The sequence below is a fragment of the Amphiura filiformis genome, chromosome 18 (genome assembly GCF_039555335.1).
Source record: "Amphiura filiformis chromosome 18, Afil_fr2py, whole genome shotgun sequence".
NCBI classification, from domain to species: Eukaryota; Metazoa; Echinodermata; class Ophiuroidea; order Amphilepidida; family Amphiuridae; genus Amphiura; species Amphiura filiformis.
Window position 1 is genome coordinate 48920489 of NC_092645.1, and position 22476 is coordinate 48942964.

Genomic DNA, 22476 nt, shown 5'->3' on the forward strand with positions numbered 1-22476 from the left:
GCAACAGGAAGCACCGTAGAGGGCGTGATGAGTTATTCAAAGATGTTGTTGAGTGAGTAGGCGCCCTCGTCAACTCAACAACATCTTTGACCAACTCATCACGCCCTCTACGTTGATTCCTGCTGCCTATAAAAGCAAGCAGTCAGATGTGATGAGTTGCCTGTCATGCCCATACTAACTCAAATGTTACAAGATATCTACGGTTGGAGAGGAACGTTAGTGTTATTAAGTGGGCTTTGCGCGCATATTATCCTATGTGGTGCCCTCATAAAAATAGACGCACATAATGAGCAAGAAGTCACTGATGATGAAATCATGCCAATTCTTTCTACATCAGTAAGAGACAAACCACCTGCTAAAACTGGAGGCTACAAGTTGATATCATCTTTTACAAAAAGTCAGCGTCAATAAAATTGCAACCCCTCTATTTTGGCAACAAACCGATACACCTTACCCCTTAAACAGGCTAAAATTGTATTGAAAGCAGTCTTTTTGAATCAAATAAACACACTACCTGTGGTCATCTTGTGACTCCCTACATTTTGGTCATCAACAAAAATTTTATGTTCCTCCTATATTTTTTCTCAAAAATGTATGACCCCCCGTATCCCAAATCATTATCCCAGGAAATTGTCACAGCTGTGAATTGAACCCGGTACCTCATGCACCAATGCCGAGTAACTCCTCCCATACTACCCATAACGTGGAATGCATTAAGCATTTTGTATTTTATTGTGAATGCAATGAAAGACGGGGATAAGCTCTCTTTTTGTGTTAATTTTAACAATACTATATCCTATTTACCGCTAATTTAAAGTATACATGTGTCATGAAATTGTTCCAATTGTTTTTCTTTTCATTTTAGGTTGGTTGTTCGATATGACAGGAAGTTTCACTGCATCATTTACCATATTAGGTGTTATTTCCTTAATAACGGTTGTATCTTTTGGATTGGATGAAATTTGGATTGGAATCAAAAGGAAACATGCATCAATTTGAAGAATACAATGAACACAAGTTTCTGGCTATTTGTGATCTCGCCTGAATTTGTACCATCCAGTACGACCAAGTCTCCGTTCAGCACCAGATACCGCTCGACTTAGTGTAACAAATACCAGACGCCATCTTCATACTGCTTCAAAACGCACTTTCTCATACACTGCTCCAAAAACATGTAATGCTCTCCCAAAGTCTGTCAAGATTAGGTTTTAAGCCTGTACGTTGTCAACTTGGCAATTGCCTGTAAATTCATATTGTGGGATGTAATGCAAGTGGTGTCTTCGCTGCTCCTCTATATTCATTTGTAAGAATCATTGGTCTTTGATCCATTTTGCTTTCCAGAAGCATGGGATCAACCTAGCCTGACCCGGGTAATATGTTTCGAAGACTTGACGATAATAGTATCCTTCCTTCGTTGTAGGTGTGTTAAATGGAAAACTATCCGGCGCTTCTTTCATCATGTTCTCTGTTACCTAAATTTGGTATGAAATAAAAACGTAAAACAAAACAAAAAAATACTTATCAACATTGTCAAGAGGGGCTTCAATTAGGCCTCGTGTCCCTCCCCCTCTTTCACAGGTTTCATCGCAAGGCATAGAACTAGAATTCCACTTAGTCAAATAATTTGACTTCTCTTGAGATGCCAAAATATTATTTTGAATGGGTTAGGCGGCCAATCAGGTCACCCACCTCCAAGTTTGACGACGAGTTCCCATAACATACCTTTGCTTCAATGGATTCCTGAAGTACCTCCTCCCATGATGTCTTTGCTGAAGCTATACCAATACTGAAAATCTCCTTCGGCCGCCAAAGAACCTCATCAGGAATCAACTTCTGTTCATCAAATGACTTGCGAATGAGGTACTTCTCAATTCCATTCTGTGGCGCTCTCAGTTCAGCAGGTAGCGACAAATAGTATGAGGTAAAGTAATGGTCCAGGAATGGCATACGTAGTTCCAATCTATGGTAAAAACAATGAAAATCAACGAATGTTTACATTAAAGCCATAACAAGTGATTTCTACTTTTTGCATTATTGTAATGTCCATGGTGTACAAAAAAACCATGTGAAAGACTAATCCTGCAAACCTTTAAGGGGGTACTACACCCTTCGATAAATTTCTGACTATTTTTGCACTTTTCTCAAAAACTAATAACACACTGGTAACAAAAGTTATGTATATTTTAGGGCAAGGAATCCAATTACTACACTGGAATTTCAGTGGCCCAGGACAAGCAGTTCGTTATTTATGATAAGAAATGAGGTACCGCTAGGATGTACCTCGTTTCCTATCATATATACTGAACCGCATGTCTTGAGTCACTGAAATTTCAGTGTAGTAATTGGATTCCTTGCCCCAATAATATACATAACTTTTGTTACCAATGTAATATTAGTTTTTGAGAAAAATACAAAAATAGTCACACATTTATCACAGGGGTGTAGTACCCCCTTAATTACAGTAAAATTTAAGTTTTTATAATTATTAAATCTGTAAATCTCCGGTTTTTATTCCAAGTTCACCGATCGAGTGATGGCTAACACGTCTCGTGCATGTGTTATCATTGAATCCACTTTGCATTGAATAAATGACGTATAACCTGGGTGCATATCGCTCATCGTCGTACGTCTTTATACGCCCCAGCTGCGTGAAGCTGCGCTCAATAATAATACATGTACGATAGGTGCTGGAATGAAATAGCAATTTTATTCAGTAAACAATGTTCGTTATATCTGATCAATGCACTTACTTGTGTATGCTTCAGCAAATAAAATATCAAAATCACGCTGGAAATCCTTATAGCATTGGTTGTCAAAAGATGCAGTCACTCCTCATCAAGTGTTGACAAAGGCAACAGTGTTTACTGAAACCCACACAAGTAAGTGCATATTTGGATCAGATACAACGAACATTGAATTTGTTCAAGCAATTTTCTTTGTTTTACCTCATTTGTTTGGCTCGAAATTAAAAGGGGACAATGTGATCAGTGAAAACTAACATTCAAATAAGAACCTATTCTTTATACAAATCACAGGCATCATAGGACACGCAACACGTGACGTTCGAGGCTGGCGAAAATACAAGGCTGACAGCCCCATTCAAAATAGACGGTTAGCAGTTTTAAATTGAAAAACAACGTACTTACAGTGGGGTACTTTGTCGAACCCCAACGGTTTTAGAGTAAGATAATTTTGTTTTGACATCACATAACAAATTTAGAATGTTTGTGAAGATTTCATGATTATGTGTTAATGCAATGGCGACGTCAAAAATGGCGATATCGCATCCACCACCACCTGCAAATCACTTATTATTGCTTTCAAACATTAAGCACACCGGTTTTGAATATCAACGTCATTCCGCCATACCAATTATTAATATATCGTTATGATCACTACCTAATTGCCGAATAATAATCTGAGTATAAACTTTGCACCGCTAAAAAATCAATAACTTCTAAAATTTAACAAAAAAACCAGCTGTGTTGCAAAAAATTCTACTGGAATTGAGAATTGAGATGACTGGTAAACTTTCGCAGCGGGTGTGTAGATTTTGAGCGGAATAGCCTCACTTTGTCTTACCCATGTGCCGATGTTGTTCTATCGGCTCTCACGACATCAAAGAATGATATATTTTTCAGAAGTTTTCGGGAATCTGCGTCTCCTTCTTGAGGGCTAGGTGCTTTGTGGAAGTAGCTGTATCCTTGAGCCAACTCATCGCTACCTTCCCCGAAAATAATACGACAGTGTCCGTTCTCTCCTTAATGTATCGAGATAACAGATATAAGGCTAGACAAAAACAAATAAAAACAAATTGAAAATATACACGTAAATAATGTGAGTCATTATAATGCAAACTGTATCAAAAGGATTGGAACTGGGACATGTGACATTTTTATACAATCACTAAAATTGTAAATAAAGAAATGGAGCTCAGACAAACTGGCACTATAATAAAGGAGAGAAACAAATCAGAACCGTTAGGATTCGAACCAGCGCGCCTTCACTATTACATGTCGTTTAGTTCATCACCAAACGCCACAACAGCTCATGGCGGATCTGCCAGCGAAAATGTTTCACGGCCAATGACCGATGTCCTGCTAGGACACAACATATATGCCACCCTCTCTATTTATTATCACTAATCTCTTTCTACTAACCTAACAGAAAGAGGAGTGTGCTTACAATATTTATTGCATGGTATATCATGTATGGTAAGAAATTATAGTAAAACCATCACTCGATACAGTGCTCAACTATACAATTTGTATAATTATACATATATTGCATATCTACGTGACCTAATATTCTTAGAGAAGATAAAAGAAGTAGCTCTTGTCGGAAGGATGAAATCGAGTTAATTGGTATCGTACTACAACTAAATATCGCTCTTTCTGATTATGAAATGTTGACACTCACCCACTGATCCATGTATGGTGTCACTATCGTACGTTTCTAAACATTTGATGACTTCTTTCAAGACCCCAAGACCTTCTTCAGGAGAGAAGAGGACCTCGTGGTGTTCGGTCCCGAGATGTTTGGCAACCTGTTGAAGTTCGATAAGCACCAATAAGTTATTGTACATAAATACATGTAGTTATGATTTGGGCCGTAGGCAGAATATATTTAGGGGTCCGGATCGGAATAGGGGTGTAGCTAGGGAGGGAATGTGGCGCCGTGGCAATGATAATGACATCCCCAATTCCTGAAACAATCGCGTGTGGAGTGCTCGAAAATTTGCACAAATACTACTAATTTGGTTTTAATCATGTTGATTTTCGGTCTTAAAATGGTGTGACTTTCAGCACTTGAAGGGGTCGTAGATTCGATATTGAGAGCGCGCAAATTGGTCGACTATATGCCCCACGTCCCCCTAAGACAGCACACATGGTACGTGCCCTTCCTTATCCCCTAGCTACGCCAGGCTGGTGCGGAATTTATACCCCACCCGCCCCAAATCACTTGCATACACAAAATACTTCACCCCTGACTTTATGGGACATTTCAGTAACAAAAAGTGAACCTTTTTGTCGGGGTGGGGGTGGTAGTCTCATCCCCACTGGCTACGGGCCAAATTATGTTAATTCTAAACTACAGCATATACGTACCTTTTTGGCAGCCATAGCATCTGGACTGTCTTCCATGCCGATTGTGAATGTCTGGATTGGATATTTTATCCCCGTTTCACGAGCCAAACTTACAACAAGTGCTGCTGTAAGACTGGAATCAAGACCACCTATGTTAAGCAGTTATGTAATAAAACCGTAAGATATTATCTCTGTTAACTATATAGTTTAAAGCCTTGACTTAACTTTTGCAAACAAGGTTGCAATTGTGAAAAATCAGAAATGCGTGCTGTAATTCCCTCCGTAATTGCTTTGTTTTTAAAAAGTTGAAACAAGCTTGATAGGAAAGCATGTATTTTCTATACCAACCTGAAAGTAAGCAACCGATTCGACGGTTAGCCAACAATCTCTTTCTCACTGCTTCAGTAAACAGGAGCCTAATATTTGCATACATATCATCACCTAGAGAGAGGTCGAATAAAAGTTTGATTCTTAAATATCTCTGACAGAAAGCAACTACACCAGGCACAAAAAGAAACTCGTCAGTTATATTCATCCTTGCTGTTTAATAACTTGATAATTTTGGATTATTCTGAAATATACATTTTGGACTTTGCTTTCTTATTTGACACCCTGTTCGTGACAAACGAACAAGAATTGACCAAGATATGCGCCTCCAAAGCCGCAAAACCCAAAATCAAAAGTTGCATTTTCAACATTTGCAATGGGAACGCATCGTTGTATTGCACACAAGCACCACGGGCCAATCAATAAAGCACACAGTGTAACAGACACAATTCAATCGTTAAAATTGCAACTTTAAATGTTGGGATTTGAGAGTTTGGAGGCGCATATCTTGTTCAATTCTTGCTCAATGTTCATAAACAGGGTGTCAAATGAGAAAGAAAAGTCCAATTAACAAAATGTATATTTCAGAATAATCCAAAATTATCAAGTTATTGAACAGCAAGGATGAATATAATTGACGAGTTTCTTTTTGAGCCTGGTGTACGTATATTCGTTGTGATTTGTCTTAATGCAGAATAAGATAAAATTATTGATGAATTGTCAGGAAGGCGGCATCATAATTTAAAAAACTTTATAACAGTAAAAAGATTTATAAAATCGCAACCAAGGGTCCATTTCACGTATCGTAAAGCTTCGTAAGTCCAGAAATCATTTTTTTGCACATTATTTTTTTCATATACAATGTCATTAAAATTGCGGGTTTCCTTCTTATTTCAGCTGGTTTTATGGAATAAAAAATGAGTTTTGTTTAATACCATCATTCCTTCCCAAGAATCAGAATTCGTTGGAAATTTTCAGATACAGTGACTAAACAAGATTAATTTTCTGTAACCTCCGTCATTTTATTACAATAATATTTTCTTGTACAAAAGTTCTTTTCTTTCCAAATATCCTTCAACTACCATAGCAATAGGTTAAAACAATTTTTGAATACATCGCCCTGCACTACAAGTGCAGGCTGCACTATCACCTGTGTATGTCTGCAATCATAGATTGAATACAATACCGCTCTTTTCAAAGATACTTATCTTGCAGGTGCGAGATGGTCAGCATGATATGAACATATGATCCAGGTCTTTATCCAGTTTTTTTGAAATTTATGGTTTAATGCAGAGGACCTCTAGAGGTACCACGTGAACGTACTAGTGCAGCGCGATACATTAAAAATTAGTTTAACCTATTTCTATGGTAGTTAATCCAGTTAAATCATTACTTCACACGGCGAATTAAGTGTTTATTATCAAGTTTGTCAAGTGGGAGTCAACATGCTACTTTGTCAAATGTTGAATAAAAACAAGAATCTAAGCTAATTGAATGGACAGTAGTCGCCTAGATAATACTCATACCTTTGATAGGGTGACAGTTCTTGACAATGTTCCGCCACATGGGTAAGTTTTCGAGAGAGTGAAACTGGCGATGAGCAACCTGTGTAACCTTTCCATTTTTGGCAAGATCATATTCCTCGTAATATCCAGGGAGACATGGTTCAATACTACCGTTGCCTTGAAGCAATTCCATCAAGCCTATGTTGGAAACGACATATTACGTTTATTATAACGAGTAGGCCTATGGTATTAACACGAAGTAAATGATATAACTATAGGACGAATGCTGACAGCTACTTTGCTGTGGCTTATGTAGATTGCACAATGTTAATGACAATTCAATGGTGGTTGTTGTTATGACTTAATAACAGTTTTATTTCTCAATTTTGAGATCGTTTCATTTCAACATCGCAACAAACACAAAGCGTTTTATGTCGAGTTATTAATACTGACATGTTTTTTGGCAAAACATTCTGACATAATGTGACATAGTGTGAGCTCATAATGTGACTTTTACAAATTATTTTGTCAACAATTTACAAAATTGTTGACAAATTAGTATGCCAAAAAGATTGCAAAGAATATGTTGTACAATAACATTTTTACAAAAGGGCTGGGGTACTCTTTCCTCCTGGGGTACTCTTTCCTCCTGCCCCACCTAACTACATCACTAAAGGTATGCCACCTACGAGCTGTGCTTTATTCCATTCTAAAAATACAGGGGGTGTATGAGAGGAATGACGTATCAGATAAAATTACGCCCAAACATCAAAATGTGTTTAATATTAACAGTGTACTTCGGTTATATTTAAAAATGCGCTTTTATAAATACGCACGTGTCCACCTCCGCGCTGCCATAACAGCTAGTAGTCAGTAAGTCTTGAAGTGACCTTCTACATAGCGGGTGGTCTTTCTCCCGGGTCATTTGAATGCGGAACAACATGAACCAACTTTGTGATTATATTGTAAACGTTTCCGTCGTTGAATATTTTTTCCGTCGTCAAATACTTCAAAATGTTGTTTCTGATAATATATTTCAAATTCGGAATCCCCCGCATGTGTACTAAATTTTAAATACTTAAATTTGATGATATTTATCTACAAAGTTCCTATCCTTTTCTGTATAGTGGTCAATGCACGAAGATTTGTATATATTATATGTCGTGCCCATGAGTCACGTGCGTATTTATAAAAGCGCATTTATAAATATAACCGAAGTACACTGATTAATGTCAATTGAAATTTTACTTTTCATTTGCTTTATATTGGATATAGAAATCTAGTAAGCCATACCCTTTCCTTCGGAGCAAACGGCCAGGAAGCCATCTTTCTTAAGTAAACGAAACACGGGTTTAACGCCGTAGGTATCCCTAGAAATGAAAACCTGAGAAAAAAACACGAGATGGTCATTGACAGAAAGCGCCTTGAAAATGCATCTTGCACTTTTTTGGAAGTTCAAAGAATTTTAGTATGAAATGCCGTTGGTTACTTTTATTACTTAGGAAAGGTGGTGCCGGTGATGATAGGCTGATAGATGGCTGCGAAAAAGGTGGCGTTAGCGCAATCATACAATGTGTCCCATAAAAAGGTTACATGTAGAAAATGAATGCCATTTTATGATGTAATTTTTTTCAGGTATTATATATTTAACCTTTTTGCAACTGTCTGCCAAGTTTCATCTCTGTATATTAAAAACAACTTAACGTATGAGCGCAAGATGACAAGGGTGTCACAAGTGGCTAACCATCAAAATATCGCACAACGATAGTTGAACACAAGCAAACCGTTGTTTTCATGCATGTTGTTTCTTTATTACTTTTTATTTTTCTCTTATTTTTCATGGTTGAACTTATTGCACAAACATATTGAGCATAACTCTTGATATAAAACTGAACTAGGTTTATTCTCTGTTCATCAGAATAAAATACTGCGCTTGCCATGCTATTGCTGGGCTTACTCAAATATTACGCCAAATGCACGGTGGCTGGGACGATGAACCAGGGAACCTCTATTATTATCGGGAATTGCCTGTTACACATGATCGCACACAAGGTCGTAGGCAATTGGTGGGACCTCATCTGCCCAGAACATATTGACCCAGGTCAGCATACCGCCATATCCTTCCCGACATGCTTAGTAGCCAAGTCCGTAGAAGAGTGGATCCACACACTATGTATACAAATATACATTTGGCCACATTTTATTATACGATTAATACGAATTTATTAAACATGGTGAAACTACTTGACATAGAGGGGTGATTGAGGTGTCTATCCCCACTAAATCAAGGCTGTCTGAAAATCAAGGCTGTCTGATTGAATGAAGGTGGTTTCATGGATGTCTGAGGTCCAAGACACCTGGAATCCAAGATGGCCGCCCGTAGCAACCATAATCATCATATTAGCCAGATGATATGACAATAATTCGGAATCTGCCTGACCTACAAGGGTCATTGAGGTGTCTATCCCCACTAAATCAAGGCTGGCTAGGTGAATGAAGGGGATTTCATGGATGTCTGAGGTCCAGGACACCTGAAATCCAAGATGGCCGCCCATAGCAACCATAAATCATCATATTAGCCAGGTGAAATGATAATATTTCGGAATCTGCTTGACCTATAAGGGTCATTGAGGTGTCTATCCCCACTAAATCAAGGCTGACTGAGTGAATGAAGGGGGTTTCATGGATATCTGAGGTCCAGGACACCTGGAATCTAAGATGGCCGCCCATAGCAACCATAAATCATCAAATTAGCCAGGTGAAATGACAATAATTCGGAATCTGCCTGACCTACAAGGGTCATTGAGGTGTATATCCCCACTAAATCAAGGCTGGCTGAGTGAATGAAGGGGGTTTCATGAATGTCTGATGTCTAGGATACCTGAAATCCAAGATGGCCGCCCGTAGCAACCATAATCATCATAATAGGCAGATGAAATGACAATAATTCGGAATCTGCTTGAACTACAAGGGTCATTGAGGTCTCTATCCCTACTAAATCAAGACTGTCTAATTGAATGATTTCGTGGTTGCCTGATGTCTAGGACACCCACAATCTAAGATGGCCGCCCATAGTAACCATATAATATTCACATTAACCAGGTGAAATTACAATATCTCGGTAACTATTTAATCTAGAAGAGCAATTAAGGTGTGTAACTTCGCTAAATGAAGTCACACCAAATCCAGATGGCAGTCATAGCAACCACTATAAACCAAATGAAATGTCATCAATTAGAACCTATGTACCTATGAAAATCAAGGCTAGTTTCCATGGTTATCTGAGGTCTTGGATCTCCTTATTCCCAAGCCTGCTCATGCTCCTCCAGACCCTGAAAAATGTATCATTTGTCAAAAGAAGAGCAAGAAATCACAATCACTTCAGAGTGGTGAAACTGGTAGGAAACGTGTACGAGCAGCGACGAGAGGTAGCTGAACTCAAAGATGATGATGTTCACAAATACACGAACGTCCACATACCACCAGAGGAACCTCAGGTAGATGAGGTTCCACCTCATGCCAGTCACGCGCAGCACCGTCGTTCCCCGTCCAGGGCCTAGTAGCCAAACCAAACCTATTTATATTAACTGTGCGATATGTTGCTCTGACAGGATACGAGTAAAAGAAACAAGGGTGCGGTTTCCTAGCAACCACATGCATATTTCCACAGTTATAACTCTTGCAAATGATTTGACTGGGGTACATGTTACGTTATTGATTGTTAACTTTTGTTTGTTAAAGTTACAGGTGAGTAGAGATTGACAGACACGACAGAGGAAAAGGAAGAAAGTACATCTCAGATAAAGGGACTTAATCTCCTTATTTCCAAGCCTGCCCCTGCTCCTCCAGGCACTTCAGAGTGGTGAAACTGGTAGGAAACGTGTACAAGGGGTAGCTGAACTCAAAAATGATGATGTTTACAAAAGGTTCTTGGACCTGACTGTACATTCAAGTACCATAACACTAATGCATGTTACAACGGGTACACAGATACACGAAAGTCCCCATACCACCAGAGGAACCTCAGGTAGATGAGGGTCCTGAAGCCCACCACATGCCAACCACGCGCAGCACCGTCGTTCTCCGTCCAGGGCCTAGCAGCCAAACCAAGCATATTTACATTAACTGTGCGATATTTTGCTCTGATAGGGTACGAATGAAAGAAACAAGGGTGCGAGAAAAAATTCAAATTTATAACAGATGGAGTGTCTATGCGTCTCTGAGAATTTCCCCACACGACCTAACAACATTCATGTCTCTCATTTTGGCAGCAATTTCTAATACGCTAATATCTGATGAAAAACACATTTCATGTTCATTGACACGGTGACTAGGACAGAACCTTATCTTATCACCATAGTGGTCCACAAGAAATTTCTTAACATCTCTATTGTATATCTGTACGATATCAAGCTTTCCTAAACTCAACATGAAATCTCTTTATTTCAGAAATGGTAAACCAATACCCATCTTTAATAAGTGGATCTAAGTGAGACAAAGCTTCCATGAACGAATTACGTTTAGAGTTAGGTTGGGAAGTTTGACTTGCATCATTTTCTTCCAGATTTGATAAAGTAACATCTTGTTTAAAACATTTATTATGAAAATAAATGTCAGCAGCATTATACATCTTCAGGAGTAGCCAAGTCTGCGCATCTGATAAAGACGTCATCTTTCCTAGATTCCTAGTGGGCAACATTTCATGTGCCTATACCCCGAGTCAAATCATTTGCAAGAGATATAACTGGGGAAATATGCACGTGGTTGCTATGGGTAGCCATCTTGTATTTTAGGTGTCCAAGACCTCAGATAACCATGGAAACTAGCCTTGATTTTCATAGCTACATAGGTTCTAATTGATGATATTTCATTTGGTTTACATTGGTTGCTATGACTGCCATCTGGAGTTGGTGTGACTTGATTTAGCGAAGTTACACACCTTAATAGCTCTTCTAGATTGAATAGTTACCGAGATATTGTCATTTCACCTGGTTAATGTGAATATTATATGGTTACTATGGGCGGCCATCTTAGATTGTGGGTGTCCTAGACATCAGACAACCACGACACCCTTTTCATTCAATTAGACAGTCTTGATTTAGTAGGGATATAGACCTCAATGACCCTTGTAGATCAAGCAGATTCCGAATTTGTCATTTCTTCTGGATAATATGATGATTATGGTTGCTACGGGCGGCCATCTTGGATTTCAGGTGTCTTAGATCTCAGACATCCATGAAACCCCCTTCATTCAATTAGACAGCCTTGATTTAGTGGGGATAGACACCTCAATCACCCCTCTAGGTCAAGTAGTTTCAGAGTTATTGTCATTTTACCTGGTTCTAAACTACATTTGGGCTGCCATTTTGAAAAATGGCTATATACAGAGTTTGCCCGGGTTTGGAATTTTCCACCTAGTAGAATTTGGAAGACCTATGCATACCCTACTCGAATTAACTTTCAAACTTTCCTCTTTGAAAAATGTATACGGGTCTGTAGGACAGGGCCTGGACTACTATGTCACCGCCGCCAAACAGCTTGCCCAGGAATGCGTGGAATGGGGCTAAGTAAGTAAGTTGTAAACCTGACATTCACAAAGGTACTAGTAGAGGTTATATAGATTATGTCATGAAAAGGACATTTATATTTATTAACATTAACTTTTTTGGGGGGATACTCGGTATTATAACAATGGTAGTCTTTTCAATAGGCTATCTGATGATGCTGAAGTCTCTCGCAATGAAGAAACCGGTCCTCTCTTCGACAAGGTTACAAAATTAATGACATGGATGAAAGTGTGTTGTTGCATATTGTTGGTGCCACACAGTGACATCGCCCCGATATCTTCATGGTAGAAATCGCCATGGTAGGTTGAATCCACAGCCACCCATGGCCATTTTATTCGGACCTTATGAGATGCATAATTAGCGAAATGACCTGACTAAGGCTACTGACAATAGACGGGGTAATTGATTTCTCGCTGTGTGAGTAAGCTTGTATACGACATTGCGGTCAATGGTTATACTGTCTCCACTTGAGTGAGTGCCGCTATAGCCTGCTGCGCGCTGTAGTCCATACAGGACCAACGCAATATAAAATTAGAGTTTTGGTCAAATTTTGAGTTCAAAGCGCACGGCCAATTTTCAAAGCGATCATATCTGTTCAACACGTATTTTCAAGTGTATGAGACCACATCTGGTTTCTTGAGAAAAAATCATTTACGGGAGATATTCATCATTTTCTAACCCAGTATCCAGTAAATCGTGCATAGCAATTCACGTGTATCGATCCCGTGTATTCATTTTAATATCTCTGCTGCACCAAATAATTATTAGCCAGGCGATATCGGTGTGTGCCATTGTTGTTATTCTTATGTGCTGTCAAATCAAAATGATGTTATTCTAAAATCGTCGAAGGTCAACAACGAGCCCTAATCTATGTTGTTTTTGAATTTGTAATTGATATCTATTGTTAACCGTCTGTTTTGAACTGGCTTTCAGCCTAGTAATGTCGCCAGCCTCGTACGTCACGTGACGCGTGTCCTGTACCGCCTGGTTATTGTGGATGTGGTTGTATGTCACGTGAGGATTGTAGAAGATGCTTTGGGGGCGCATCAATTGATTTCCAGAGGAAGGCATGGGACTGCGTTTTGTTTTTGTTTTTGAAGAAAAAAAACTTTCCCGACGACTAGTGAAACGAGAGAAAAAATCGCCCCATTGATGATAAAAACACCCAAAGAATTTCGCCCACCCAACTCTAAAATGATTGTAAACATTAAATATTATACATTAATAAATCCGCCAGACCTAAACTCCCCTGCCTCCCCCGAGAATCAAAGGATGCGTCCCTTATTACAATATGACAATTATGTGTACCTTTCCGGCTTTTAGGTCAAGAAGACAGCACGCGAAGACCCCGTCCAACATGGCTGCAGCATGAGCCATTCCAAATTTGTTATACAGATGAATGATGGCTTCTCCGTCACTTTCTGTCTGATATTCAAAACCGTATTCCTCCTGCACCTGCGGATACCAAAAACATATTCTTGACCACTTGTTTGAAAGTTTAAAAACTATCAAACACAAGGGAATGTTAAAGGCTCATCTAACCTACCCTTTAAATAGTATTCCAAGTATAAATCGTGGTTTGCATGGAAGAAAGGGCTAACTCCATGGAATCTTTTCTTAATATCTCAAAAACAGTTTTGATGGAGCAAAATTTAAGAGGCTTTTTTACACAGGCTACTTGCTTCCTAAAGTAAAGTAAAGGTAAAAGAGGCGATCCTGTATATAAACAGTGATCGGAGTGGCCATCTCTTTTTCATTGGCGATTGGGCCAGACTCCTCCATGTGATGTTGCTATAGAGGGATCGCTACACCTCCTCTACAGCGAGTCTGTTACCTTCCCCGCATTTAAGAATGCCGGTACCCATTTATGCACGAGGAATAATCGAGATAAAGTGCCTTACTCAAGGGCACAACACAATGGCGTCGCCGGGGTTTGAACTCGCAACCGATTATGAGTTGGAGCCCGTTCCGCTCGGCCACCTTGCTTCCTACCTTTTTATAATTGTAAATTTCTCCGTTGTAAACCATCCAGATGTGAGGAAGAGACGCGATCTTCATCGGTTGCATGCCATAGACCTGGTCCATAATGGCCAGGTGATGGAAGGCCATGCAACAACTAGGATACTGGTGAAAGGTTTCCACGCAAAATGCATCGGGGCCTCGATGAGCGATAGTGAAAGCACAACGAACTTGCTTTGCGACATCTCCGTCACTACCAAAGATTGCCCAAATTCCACACATGATTTGATCAGTTATCCGTACCAAGTAATTATCGGTAATTATCCATGCCGAGTAATAAGTTTTGTGCGAGTTCAATAAGAAACTAGTAATGCATAATGACGTGTATTAGCTCCCCGATCGTACATGTATTATTATTGAGCGCAGGTTCACACAGCTGGGCGCATAATGACGTTATTGGAATTTATATGAAACTTTGTGCATAGAACATGAAAAATACGAAAACAATACATGTGTCGTTGTTGAATTGTTTGGTTTGGTTGGTGCTTTCAGCTGACAGGATTATACTATTTTGTGATATGGGTCATTAATCTCCAATTTAATTGTTGGTCTTACCTTTCTTTATTATTCATTGTTCTTATTCATAAGCAGAATTCAACAGAATAACCTTGACTGATGATTGAACAAGTTCGTCTTCCCACAATTGTGCATGAAAGCAAAAGGCTGGAACGGATGAATAAGTTTCGCGATATTTTTGCTGGCATATAACGTTCACGACCACGTTATATTGATATTGGCCATGTTAATGGTAATATGAAATAATGTCCAAGTACCACGGGTCTCGAACAAACCTACAGTAGACCGTCTATAATATTTTAATCTACTAAGGTGAAGTATGAATAGGGCTAAAGACACGGCAGCATCGTGGCTGGTGGTAGCTTCAGTTACTGTAGTGTACTTCCTACAACAAGGTCTGATGAAAAGCCTTGGTGTCCTATTGCCAGATATTAAGGAGCAGTTTTCAACTTACACATGGGTCGTTGGATGGTCTATATCTTTTGTGTCTGGATGGGGATGTGTACTCGGTAAGTTGACATTATGTTATAAGTATTAGCATACGGCTCATTCGTAGTGTACGGCCACATAATATGTTATAAGTATTAGCATACGTACAGCAAGGTCTGAATTAAAGATCCAGTGTCAATTTATGCAGTTGTCAACCAATAGTTTTTAGAGTATGAATGTAAGCTTTTCAACCATAATTAAAGACCCATTCAGTGATCCCAGCGAAAGCGTAAAAATATTAAAATTGTTTATAAATTGCTTAAAAGTGAAGGATAAGTCATTCCAATTGTCATTAAGTGTTTGGAGAAAGCAGCACACTTTGTTTTGCGCAAAGGATTTTTAAGTGCACAGTGGACTTCGCTGAACAGGACAAGTGATTAGGATATATATATCAGCCGTCCACAACATTGCAATAGAACTATATGATCACCAAGAAGAAGACTGCTGGTTAAGTACTGATTAGTTAGTGATTGTGAATTTATATTGTCCGTGCAATTGTTGCCATGTACCAATCATATTGTATTTTCAATTAAAGACTTAGATTTTGTTAACTTAATCAAAAGGTGTATTGTTGTGAATTTGGGTACAAGGTGATTTTGGCCTTGAGTCATTGTGGCTCGTAACACTATTATTTTGTAGGTTTATCATCAAGGTTTATCATCAATTATTTTGGTTAGGAAATCAAAAGCTGTTTTGAGAGATTTTGATTTGCTGATGGAGAGTATCGCCTTTTGTTGATGAAACCCGTTGACGAAATGAAACACAGACTGAGCTTTAATTTATTATTCCAAATCAAATTTCTATTTTCTTGCAGGTTTGGCATCAAATGTTTTGGTTAGCAAATCAATAGGTCGGCCAAGTCTCATTTTCTGCGGAATCACAGCTACCATAGGTTTAATCATCTGCGCGAGTGCTCCAAATCCTTTAATTCTATTGCTTGGATTTACCTTTTTCGGTAAGTTGTTGAGTATTCAATAAGAGCATAATAAATATTATGGATTTCACACCAAATCTTTTTCTACTAAAAACTCGTGCTCTCTATCTCTTACTCCCTCCAACTCTTTTTCTCTCTCTCTATCTCTCTTCATCAGGTGCATAAGAACACATGGCAAAATATGATATGGATAATATTGTAATTAAAAATATTAATGTTTATTTTCCTTTTTTCCAAAGGGTTTCTAATGCTTCATTGCATCATCGCTGCTGGAGCTGTGCCAGATTATTTCGACACCCATTTTGATACTGCTGTAGCTATATACTGTTGCGGAACTGGACTTGGGATCACAGTCATGCCCATACTAACTCAAATGTTACGAGATATCTATGGTTGGAGGGGGACGTTGGTGTTATTAGGTGGGCTTTGCGCGCATTCAATTCCGTGTGGTGCTCTCATAAAAATAGACGCACATAATGAGCAAGAAGGGACTGATGACGAAATCAAGTCATTCCTTTCTACATCAGCTAGAGACAAACCACCTGCTAAAACTGGTAGCGGCAAGTTAATTTCATCTTTTACGAAGAACCTGTCTGGCCTTATAGATTCATCTTTGCTTACAGATATCCATTTCGTTACCCAAATATTAATACCATCTTTCGTAATCGGCTATACATTTACCGGATGGCAAATATACACGGTATCCTATGCCGTATCTAACAGCGCATCTATAAGAGAAGCGTCAATTGTTTCAACAAGCGGAGGAATCGGATTGACAGCAATAAGAATTGTCTTACCTATTTTGAACAAATTATTAACCTATAAACAACTTATGAACATGGCATCCATCATATCAGCAATAGCTTTAATTCTAATCACTCAGTTCGTCAGTTTTGAGTGGATGGTCGCAATGTCATTATGTTATGGAATGAGTTACGGCATTCTTGGAGCAGAGATGTACATTGGCATCAAGAAAGTTATTCCTGAATCTAAATACTTCAGTGGAGTTGCGTGGTATTCGGTATTTGAAGGTGCAGGAACAATAACAAGTGGGTTCTTAACAGGTGCGTGTTCAAATTGTTTCCTTGTTTGCCTAGTTGTGCACTCTAATTCCCTAAGACACTATTAATTTGATATCTCCACAGCTGTTACAGCCTGTCCTTTGTTTATCCAAGAGCCCGCCAGAATACGCTCGTATTACGCCCATTACATCTCCACATCTCAGTGTTACAGCATGTCCTTTGTCTACCCAAGAGCCCGCCAGAATACGCTCGTATTACGCCTATTACATCTCCACAACTGTTACAGCATGTCCTTTGTCTACCCAAGAGCCCGCCAGAATACGCTCGTATTACGCCCATTACATCTCCATAGCTGTTACAGCATGTCCTTTGTCTACCCAAGAGCCCGTCAGAATGCGCTCGTATTACGCCCATTACATCTCCACAGCTGTTACAGCATGTCCTTTGTTTACCCAAGAGCCCGCCAGAATACGCTCGTATTACGCCCATTACATCTCCATAGCTGTTACCACATGTCCTTTGTCTACCCAAGAGCTCGCCAGAAGATATGCCCATTACATCTCCAGCTGTTACAGCATGTCCTTTGTCTACCCAAGAGCACGCCAGAAGATATGCCTAGTACATTGAAAGGAGACATGGACGTCCACGCACCTCCTATTTAGCCTACATCAAACGTGTTCTAGGGTATGACAGTATGATCAATGATTCAAGCAGAACATATAACCCCACTTGATCGCTATTCATGGTTACATCTTGTGATCCTACAGACGGGGTGGGGCAAAATGGGATTAGTTGTACTGGTTATTGCGCCAAACAAAGTGTTTTACCTATTTTTGTGAAATAGCCGAGTATTATTGTATTAGGGGTATTTTGTTGGAACTCTATATCATGATTCTTACTAACCAGTGGACTTCGGTTGTATATATAAATGCGCATATATAAATGCGCACGTGACCAGATGGCCAGTGCCATGTTCGTGTTACCTCACTGTCAATCACTGAAATTGCGACCACAGTTCCAGGTGGTGGCCGCATTGCATTCTCTAAATTCAGTAAATTTTCATTGGAATGGGATTATTTTGAAATTTTAAAACGCTTGAAATATCACAAACAAATAGGCCTATGTTGATAAATAATATAAATACAAGCTAAAACCGTTGCGGTTCGATAATGAACCCCACAAAATTAACCGACTATAGAGTGTATGCAATAAACCCAAGCGGAACGAGAGTTGCTAAGTAACCGCTAACCGAACCATAAACACATGCATGATCAGAGAGCGAGTCTTCAATTTCCCCATAGCTTCCCACGTTGTACACACGTCAGTCGAATTTGGCGGTGTTCGTTTGTTTGTCCTCCAAGTTATAGCATTGTTCACTTTGTGTTGAACATTGTAAGTGGGCCTCACTAATGACATAAAGGTTACTGTTATATCATGTCAAGAGGCCACTTTCATGAATAAGCTAAACAGCCTATGTGGAGGAATTGTATGCATGAGCAATCACACCAATGACGTAGTAATGATACCCTCTATATTGGAAAATGCCATACGGCCGGGCGGTTTCACAAGTTGCCGGCTCGATCATGTCATCCGCCGCCTGCACAGTTCTGACCTTGTCCCCTTTCATACGTTCATGCCGTTGCGACAAGAGGCATGACTTATCAGCCATTCACAAGTCTTGATTGTGTCTGTTTGTCTACAATGCGCGTGTGTCACGCCGGTCGGCGGCAAGCAGCATGATAGTATGAAACCAGCACTACGTCATAGATATGGCCAATTGGCACGCCCATTTAGCACGGAAATTATGAAATATAAGTTTGTAAATCAGCTATATCTAGCTTTTCCGTAGTTAATTTTTTTTTCCGTGATGGAAAACGTTAATAAAGAGTTTATCTTTCGGGTCAAGTTATTTTACCCTTTGCAACCAATGCCACTATTTTGCAAAAGCAATTTTCCTTGCGACCTGTCATTTTCCCCAATACTTTTGCACGGGGAGTTTATGTACATCCGGGTATCTTATATCGTTTAATACGGTATGGCGACTTGTAGATGTCACGTGCGCATTTATATATGCGCATTTATATATACAACCGAAGTCCACTGCTAACCGATACCTTGAATAACACGAAAAAGTGTCATGGCATATTAAAGTTTTTTATATACTTTTTCAGGTTGGTTGTTCGATATCACAGGGAGTTTCATGGCATCATTTACAATATTAGGTGTTATTTCCCTAATAACAGTTGTATCATTTGGGTTGGAGGACATCTGGACTGGAATCAAAAGGAAATACGCTCCAATTTGAAGATAATTAAGCTGTTTCCAAGAAAAACAAAGTCATTGGTATTCAAAATTATAAAATGTGTCGTTTGTTATTGCTTTGGAAGGTAGAATCCATTTCATTGGTCAAATATTATACAAATATTACTGTCAACCGTACTATTTTCCCGAAGCAAAGTTGAGGGAAAATAGTCCAGAGTCGGCCTTTACTATCATAGATAGTCAGAGAGTGCTCAACTGCACAACAGGAGCTTAATAACAACATATATTCATAGTTAGACTACCTTTTGAATAGAGTGCTCAATCCCAAGAAGGGAGAGCGTATAAAAATAGGCCGACTCTGGAATAGTTTGGCTGTTGAGGCTAAGGCTCATTGCAGCGAAAAAAATATGTTGGCCGTTGTTCTAGATTTTTAAAGCTAATTTTGTCTGCAGACCTCGGATTTCAATGCAAAAACAACAATAACCGAGGTTTGCATACCTTTAGAGGTTATCAACCATAAAGAGACAACAACTTCAAATAAATTGCTGAGTGACATTTATATTATTAATCTAAAACAATAACTAGTAACAAATTAATATCAAATTAATTGTGTAAGTTTAATTTAAAGCATGTTAAAGTGGTTTTCTTATGGGGAGGAACAGTCTTATGACACACGGTATATAACCGAAGTAAATGATCTCTCTGCTCCTCCATCTCGCCTTTCTCTACTTGTAAAGCTACGACGCAGTTGCCATGCAGGTAAGATCAGATTTTGTAAAGCTCCACATTTAAGAGGCCATTATTTTATTGCTACGTACCTTTTTATAATTGTAAATTTCTCCGTTGTAAAGCAGCCATATATGAGGAAGAGACGCGATCTTCATCGGTTGCATACCAGAGACCTCGTCCATAATGGCCAGATGGTGGAAGGCAAGGCAACAATTACGAAAATGATGAATGTTTTCCACGCGAAATGCATCGGGGCCTCGATGAGCGATAGTAAAAGCACAGCGAACTTGCTTGATAACATCTCCGTCACTACCAAAGATTGCCCAAATTCCACACATGATAATTTTATCAGTTTTATAGTAGCCCCTACCAGTTTCGGACTATTATGTGAGTAAAATAAGTTTGACATGCTACTCTATGATATAAAATTGAAATAAACAAATAATACACTTGTCCCCGAGCATGCGTCCCTGCCTCGGCGTGTTAAAGGGACACACAGGATCACTCAAAGTGGGAAATTTTAGACATCGTTTTGTATTGTATCTTTAAAAGTACATAAAAGTATACACTTTGATTAAGCAGGAATCCAACTAGCACGGCAGATTTATGCAATGAGCAGTGTTTGAGGACCGAAACAAATTGGCATGAAAAATCAAATTTGGTGCTTTTCTCGCAAACGTTTTTTGTCGGATATAAAACGTTTTAATCCCAAAAAAACATTTTGAAAACTTGATGCAAAACATTCCAACATAATGTTATTTAAGATTTGACAAAATATTTTGCCATAATGTTCGTCAAAAATATTTTACAATAAAAATTTGACAACATTCTAAATATGTTGTTTAGTATTTTATCACATAAATCGAATACATTTTCATGACCTTTATATAACGCGACATTTAAATGTAAAATGTTTTGAATAAGACAAAGTCGTTCAAAAATTTGCCCCATGTTAACTGTGCATGATTTTTCAGAAACTTTTGCATGATTTTTTAGAAAGCAAACCCGAGGATGGTTGAAGCCCGAAAGCCACCAGATAGGCACGCGTCTGACATGTGTGCTTAAAACTTAATAAAAGATACATAATAGTTTCTTACTCAATTTTGTTTTTACAAAATAATGTTGTGTGGAGAAATCAAACACATCTGTTTAGAGGTTAATGACTACGCATCGGTTATTTTGAGGGTATTGTGAAATATTTAAACATTGTGGTTTGGAACCGAGGCTAATTCACTTTTCACTTTTCACTTTTTGAATTCGATTCACGGCATATTTTCTTCTTTTAAATTTGAAAGCAAAATACAATTTTAACTGTATATTTCGTTTTCCCTGCAAAAAAATAGCCGATTAAGGACATACCGTTAGCAACCAATCACACTAGCGCGCATCATATGCGATGCCCAAATACGACGACCAGCGGGGGCGTAAATTGTTCGAATGCATAACACATCACGTAACGCGGTAATTGTAAAGCGTACTTTTAGTTATACTTTTTTCAACCTAGAAGTACATACCAAATCTGTGGCATCGGGGGTCGATGCTTTGTGCGTGTTAAAAACGCGACTATAAAGAGCGTGGTGCGCTCGGTAAGTGCAAATCGCGCAGCAGTTGGCGCGCCAAAGAAGCATTTACACACGCATTGCACTGAAATAATTATTTTCATACCTCCAGTTTCCGAGGTCTATTTACTTTGTACATTTGAGTTGACGGACTATACGTCACGGGACGCGGTCATTATACTTTTTCAATAACATGCATTTGCGTCCGCGTATTTAAAAGTTATATGTTATCTTTAATTGGTTATCGCGTATATTCATGAGGTTATGAATGTGTTTTAACAAACATTGTAACATTTATATTATACATATGTACATTGCAACAGTTTTATAATAAATTATGCGTTGTTTTTATTATATATTTATTACTTGTGTTTGAAATAAAACACATGTCGTCTTTATATACCGTGAGTTCAACTATATCATATAGTTTAAAATATTACTAACTAATAATGTTACACGA

General features: G+C 38.7%; 1 protein-coding gene across 1 annotated transcript; it reads right to left on the reverse strand.

Annotated features, from left to right (window-relative positions):
* Positions 1–405: 405 nt before the first annotated feature.
* LOC140138754 (asparagine synthetase [glutamine-hydrolyzing]-like) lies at positions 406–14811 on the reverse strand. The gene is given in 11 exon segments (XM_072160517.1): positions 406–1472; positions 1723–1960; positions 3583–3733; positions 3736–3789; positions 4420–4546; positions 5109–5236; positions 5436–5528; positions 6941–7117; positions 8213–8303; positions 13795–13941; positions 14479–14811. Coding segments are annotated over 11 exon segments (1617 nt in total). The 5' UTR covers positions 14728–14811; the 3' UTR covers positions 406–1310.
* Positions 14812–22476: the final 7665 nt, after the last annotated feature.